General features: G+C 32.8%; 1 protein-coding gene across 2 annotated transcripts; it reads left to right on the forward strand.

The window, feature by feature from the left end:
• The first annotated feature begins 1,375 nt into the window (after window positions 1–1,375).
• Window positions 1,376–6,651, forward strand: LOC25489798 (autophagy-related protein 18d). Of its 2 annotated transcripts, XM_024779695.2 has the most exons (7): window positions 1,376–1,535; window positions 1,771–1,855; window positions 2,875–2,918; window positions 2,994–3,782; window positions 4,307–4,565; window positions 5,219–5,342; window positions 6,244–6,651. In XM_024779695.2, the coding sequence occupies exons 4-7, from the start codon at window positions 2,997–2,999 to the stop codon at window positions 6,320–6,322; spliced, it is 1,248 nt and encodes a 415-aa protein (XP_024635463.1). In that variant the 5' UTR covers window positions 1,376–1,535; window positions 1,771–1,855; window positions 2,875–2,918; window positions 2,994–2,996; the 3' UTR covers window positions 6,323–6,651. The 2 variants fall into 2 exon arrangements, with proteins under 2 accessions (XP_024635463.1, XP_013461473.1); XM_013606019.3 differs by lacking the exon at window positions 2,875–2,918 and having other exon boundaries at window positions 1,377–1,535.
• Window positions 6,652–6,898: the final 247 nt, after the last annotated feature.

Here is a 6,898-nt window from a genome sequence, read left to right on the forward strand (position 1 = left end):
AATATTTGTATTTATATATTAGTTAAAAAGTATGGTCAAAGTAAGTCAAGTGAATAGTGCACATTGTAAAAATTGGACATGTATTTTGAAACGGAGGGAGTAATTGATTAGTGCAACTACAGGAGTTCAAATAAGTTAATATGTAGATTCACGAGTTCGAGAGTTGGTTTTGAAAAATGTCTCGAAATGAATTCCATATTTATGGTCGTGGAAATTATCTTGCTGAGCTATTCTCAACCAATTGTATGTTGTAAGTCGACACGTTTTTCAAATTTGTTTTTTGTCTTCAGAGTCATTTTCTTTGTCGATTTCATGATTGTTATCGAATCCTTATATGTTTTCTTCAAGTTATACAGTCGCGTTGTAGCTTGTCGTCTTATACAGCCGTGTCTTCATGAGTTCAAACCGTGGCGCAATTTGCCTGGATTTGAAAAACTATATAAGCAATTTTTGACTCATTTGTTGATAGAACTTGTGCAATTTCATGAAACTAAACGAGGGAATTTGTAGGGAACTTAGAGACCAAGAGTTGAGTGTTTTTGGGTGAGATTCTTGTGTTGGAAGACAATTATAAACACATTGGAAGAGTGAAATCATTGAGTTTTTTTATCACGGAAAGAGATTCGAGAATTGGGTAGAAATTAAGTTTCTTCTTTGAGAGCTCATTGAAGTTAATTTCTTATAACTCAGTAAAAAAAATCATTGATAGTAAAGTGGAGAGATCTCTATCCTCCAGACGTAGGTCATTGTCGGGTCGAACTAGGCTAACAAATTCTTGACGTGTTTGTTTTTTTATCTCTTTATTTTTTGTTTGTGGTTTCTATTTTGCACTTGATTATTAAATTAGATCTAAATATATTATTGTTGTTGTTTGAGGCTGCTTTAAAATTAGTTATTACTTCATTTTTCTTAACATATCTACAATGTGATTTTATTGTTCTAATCTACAAGTGTATCTAATTATTAAAAGTTAACAAGGGATAAATTGATCTTTACAACAATCAAGACAAAGTAATTGTAAAAAAAAAACAATCAAGACAAAGTAATGTTGATTATTGTCATGATAATATGTAATCAACAAAGTAATGTTGATTAAATATCATAATTGCCATTAAAATTATAAACATCCACTTATGTTTATATTTATTTTTTCCATTTAATATTTTTTTAGGTTCCTTATATATACATATAGATTTCCTCCTATCATTATTATAAAAAAACTATTTTTTAAATTCATTAAATAAATTATGTAAATTTTTTTGAAAGAAAATAAATTATGTATATGATATTTAATATAGACTGCATACATTATTTATTCAATATAATTTTTTTTCTTATATCAAAATTAGTAAATTCTTAAATTATCTTAAATTACTCCGACAAAAATTAAACAAAAGACCACGAAATCCAACATACAATGAAATGGCGAATTGATTGAGAAACAGAGAGACAGGAATTTGGAATTTGGATCAGAATTCAGAACCTTCACGTTTTGCATTCCGATCCCTAATTCTTCTTCTTCTTCTTCATCCCTGGTAACACGATTTACGTCTTTATGCAATAATTCATTTTATTATTATTATTATTATTATGCTGTTGCGCATTTTCAATTCAACCTTTCCTCTTTGACTCTTTCTCATCGCAATTTTGTTTTTTATACATTGATCTCGTCAATTCCTGTTTGATTTCTTCGTTTTCGTCGTTAAAGATTGCATTTTTTCTTTTTGCTTTTTTCCATGTTGAAATTTCTGATCGTGGGTATATATGTAGATATGTTGAAGTGAAAAATTATTGCTTGAAAGAGGGAGTATTTGCTGTTTTTGATCAGAATTGCTTTGACTGATTGATTCCCCTGGTACCCTCTTGCCTCAATCACATTTTTTTTACATTTTCTTGCATAAATGGGAATCGGAAACAATGTATCAATCGTGGATCGCAAAAAATAGCAGTTTGTTCAAATTCCTGTACTAATGAACAATAACCGATTGTTTAAATTCCACTAAGCTATAGCACTATAGGTGCCGTAAGCCAGTAAATTTTATTTAACAACACGAATTGGGAAGTAGCATTGGCCACAAAAATGATTGGAAATAATTATGTTATCAACTTATTATTTCATATGTTTGCTTTACGTTTATGTGTTGTATGGACATGTTGCCTACATCACTTAAATACTTTGAGGAGCATCAAAGCCATAGTTGCTTGAAAAAGTGTAGTAAAATTGAAATTGTTGGTTGTTAGGTTAGGGGTTCTGGTAATGGTGGAACTGATGTATGAAAACAGAAAATTCATAGAATTAGGAAGTGTTGCAACTGTAGGATACATAAATTCATGGATGATACGAATAATGACCGTACCAATGAAATTAACTGTGCTGCACTAAAATTTTAATTTTCATTGCTGTCTGGAGGAAACAAGCCATTATTTACATTTTACATCATATATATATGATGTTATCTAGAGAACGAGACAGGAAAGGACTGAGCTGCAGAAGTAGTACAAAGTGGGCATATAGCTCATATCATTTGAGTTAGTATTTTTCTTTGAATTGGAGAAAATGTGTTGAAGCTCATGAAATGATTTGGCTGTCTAGAACAAGCTCGGATTTTTGACACACACACACATATAATGGAAATGCTCCATCTGTAGTTTATCATTTCAAGAATCTTGAATAACATCTAATTCTCAATCCAAACTTATGAAATTTGAATTGCTAAACATCTTGTGGGCTACCATTCCTGTTGAATCCCTTTTCACATGTTTGAGTTAGTAGTAAGACACTCAACTATTCTTGTACACATGCAATGACTGTAGCAATATAAATGTTGCATTAACAGTGCCTGACAATTCCCTCCTGCTACTTTCATCCTGCAGGTTGCAACATGCAAGCATGACTGTGTTTAATAATTTTTTTTAAAGTAATATCAAAGAATTTCTCTTGTCTATTACAATTAAAATCACCTTCTGACACTTCACTTGGTTATTGAGTACAGAAAATGCTGGCAGATACCCCCTCATCTCATATGAATTCGCCTGTTTCAACATCTCAAGGAATATTTCCAAATTCAATGATCGGAAATTGTGAATACCCAAATAGTGGGGCCTCCTCTTCTCTTTCCCGGCCGGATGCAGACATCAATGATAGTGATGAATCTAATTTGTTCTCAGTTTCATGGAATCAGGACTACGGTTGCTTAGCTGCTGGAACAAGTCATGGTTTCCGTATCTATAATTGCGAACCTTTCAAAGAGACTTTCAGGCGTGATTTAAAAAGTGGTGGTTTCAAAATTGTAGAGATGCTGTTCCGTAGCAACATCCTAGCGCTTGTTGGTGCTGTAGCAAATTCCAACTATCCACCCAATAAAGTTTTGATTTGGGATGATCATCAGAGCAGGTGCATTGGTGAATTCACATTTAGATCTGAAGTTCGTGGAGTGAAATTAAGACGTGATCGAATTGTAGTTGTTCTTGAGCACAAGATATATGTTTATAACTTTATGGATTTGAAGCTTCTTCATCAAATTGATACTATGGCAAATCCTAGGGGGTTGTGCTGTCTTTCACACCATTCAAATACATTTGTTTTGGCTTGTCCAGGTCGTCACAAAGGACAGGTTCGAGTTGAACACTTTGGACTGAATGTCACAAAATTAATCAATGCCCATGATTCCCAAATTGCATGCTTCACTCTGACAATGGACGGGCTCCTTCTTGCAACTGCTAGTGAGAAGGGCACTCTGATTAGAATATTCAATACAATGGATGGGTCTCGTTTACAAGAAGTAGGTTACTCATCATGTACTTAGTCATCGTGATAAACCATTAATATGCTGAACTTGCCATTGCATATTTTCCTTTTCCCAGGTTTTTTATTTTCAAATCTGTATATATGAGGTGGATTGACTTAAAAACATTTTTTAATGCTTTATTTTGTTGAGAAATTTTCTGTATTCGTATAATTGATTGAAAGCGAGAAAAAGAGCAAACTTACTTTATCCAAGTCAAGCAAAACATTTCATTGTTGTGAATTTTTTTATTGTGTTGCATAGTCCTGATTCTTGATCATTCTTAAATACATATAAAATATAACAATTTTCTTTGCATCTTTTGGAGGTCTCCTTACAATAACAATGTTTTAGCATGTGTTGCTGTTTTTACATTTTTCTGACAAGAAGCTTTTACACGTCAACGTTCTTGAGTTGTCCACGATAGTTTTGGAAGTGGAACTTCTTTCCAATAGGATTCAGTTTGATCTTTATCAGTTTTCCTCTTTTCGTGTTCAATAATCGATTTTTCTTTTGTGTAGGTTAGAAGAGGGGTGGATAGGGCTGAAATCAACAGTATAGCTCTGTCTCCAAATGTCCAGTGGTTGGCAGCATCAAGTGACAAAGGCACAGTTCATATATTCAACTTGAGAGTGAGAGTGTTTGGGGAGGATAGTTTAATACGCCCAACTGCTGTCCAAGGGCCTGTACTACTTCATCAGAATTCTTCAACTGCTTTAGATCCCTTGATTTCTCCAAATACCGGTGCCAACCCCAATTCATCATTATCTTTCATGAGAGGTAAAATTGCTTTTCCTTTGTAATGCAGAGCACCTGAAATTATTATCATAATTTGGAGACTTAATCCAATCATCTTTTCCAGTTTACCAATTCAAATACTTAGCCAGCTCAGGGAGCTACATTATGTGTGTGGCGTTTTTAGATAGTTTTTAGGCCTTCATGACTTAGGAAACTTGATGGAATTGTTTGATTCATAATCAGCTATCTGAACTCCGAAGTCTCCTGTTTTTATGAACTGTGCTGGTATAAAACGAGATAGTACATGAAAAAAGATCAAAAGTGGGGTAACTCTAGATATATGACACAAAAACTCAACTTGCTGTGCTCTATTATATTTACTTTTGGATTTGTGCAGGGTAACAACAATTTTTTTCTCCTGCACAAATCATCTTACATGATTTCAATGATTTTGCACATTAGGCTTGTTTATTTTATCATTCTTTTGGTTTATGAGTTATCTAGGTAGCATTACATCTTTGATAATCAACTCCTTTCAAGCATGTAATAACATCTTCTAGTAGAAACCATATATTTATGGATGTTCTCTAAATCAACTCATGATTGTTAGCTTACTTTTAAGATGGAAAATTGCATGATATTTTTGGTTTATTATTATTTTGTTCTTACCTATTTTCTCTCTGGAAACAATGCAGGGGTTTTACCAAAATATTTTAGTTCAGAATGGTCATTTGCACAGTTCCACTTGCCTGAAAACACTAAATTCATTGTGGCATTTGGATCACAGAACACTGTCCTAATCTCTGGCATGGATGGAAGGTATGTCTGTCTTCCTGCTGACTCGTCAGTTGAGTGTGTCTAACACCCCCTGTTTTTTCAAAAATTAAATCCTTAGGTTTTTACATTTTCAAATAATGTTGAGGTACATATAATATGTAGTGTTGCATGCTATTGTAATTAGTGGTTTATGGTGATCCAGGCTGTGCTTGTATAATTGAATATTTTTTTCTAGAATACAATTTTACAATCCGGCCTTTGAATCATGTGATATTTTTATGATCAATCCTGCATACTTTAATAGAATTGAATTGTTTCTTATTTCTAGACAAATATTAATAAGTTGATGGTTATAGAATTTAATAGTTTCTTATTTATAGACAAATATTAATAAGTTAATGGTTATCTTAGTTTCTAAAGAACCAACTGTGGACATACTGCTTAAAACTTTGTGTCCCTTAACTCGCAATCAAGCTACCTAATTGAGACATTTGAATTTAATACAGTAGTTGATATGTATTTTATTGTTTGAAAGTATATTGTTGGATGGAATACACTAGATTAATCTTGACATTTATAATTATGGAAAAAAATCATGAAGTTTTAATAGTTATTCAGCGGAGTTAGTTTTTGTCTCACATGCCCACAGGTGTAATTTGCTTTCAAATACGAGAAAGCGTCAGCAGCTTCTTCTACACAATCTCTGTTTCTGCATAATTTGTTTTCATTTGTTATCCTTCCTCACGCATGCTTTGCAGTTGATCTCAATCTCATGTTACAATTTCATAAACCTCAAAATAATATATTTCAGATGAATAACAGAAATTAATGTATCCTTGTAAGAAAAAAAGAAACAACACAAATTAGTGTATATCTCTTCATTTAATGAACTTGGTTCTCGTCATTCTCCTCATCCTTACGTACAACTTGTTTTTTGTATCAGTTTTTACAAATGCAGCTTTGATCAAGTAAATGGGGGAGAGATGTTGCAGAAGGAGTATGTTCGCTTCCTAAAATGTTAAATTAAGCACAGATAAACTACATGCACTACAAGTCCTCGACGAGCTGGAAACTCTTCTCAACATGTAAATATGATGTCTCCAACACAAAGCAATAAACTCTTCTCCTTGTATGTAAACATGATTCCCTGGAGGATTGTCAGATACGTTGCTGTATATTTCGCTTGTAAATATCGTGAAAAGAAAATCAAAATTGAAAAGGAGATATACTGACAGCAATAACTAAACAAATGAATTGCTTGTGGAATGTATAACTTGCACTATCATGTGGGAAATTTTACACTGCATTGCCCTTTGCATATGAATATATATGACAATATATGGTTTTGCAAGTACCAATATAACATGACTTTATGCTCTTATGTTTCACGTTCAATCCCTAATATATGACCTTTTGACCAAATCAAGGGATTAAAAAACATGGTAGGGGTATTAAATTTATTAATAATTGATATTGATTTTAGGATTTTTTTTTGGAAATCGAGATGCTTAAGCCCAAAAAACAAGGAACTTACTCAGAGACTAAATTAGCCAGAATACGCTCAAATGATCAGAGTCATCTCCGACGCACCCTAATAT

The sequence above is a fragment of the Medicago truncatula genome, chromosome 3 (genome assembly GCF_003473485.1).
Source record: "Medicago truncatula cultivar Jemalong A17 chromosome 3, MtrunA17r5.0-ANR, whole genome shotgun sequence".
Classification (NCBI taxonomy): Eukaryota; Viridiplantae; Streptophyta; class Magnoliopsida; order Fabales; family Fabaceae; genus Medicago; species Medicago truncatula.

What these genes read in the sequence shown, in the direction of transcription:
- LOC25489798 (XM_024779695.2), top strand. Translation starts at nt 2,997, where the DNA reads ATGCTGGCAGATACCCCCTCATCTCATATGAATTCGCCTGTTTCAACA. An exon ending in ATGGGTCTCGTTTACAAGAA is followed by an intron (nt 3,783 to 4,306) that starts GTAGGTTACTCA and finishes TCTTTTGTGTAG; the next exon opens with GTTAGAAGAGGGGTGGATAG. An exon ending in ATCTCTGGCATGGATGGAAG is followed by an intron (nt 5,343 to 6,243) that starts GTATGTCTGTCT and finishes TTTTTGTATCAG; the next exon opens with TTTTTACAAATGCAGCTTTG.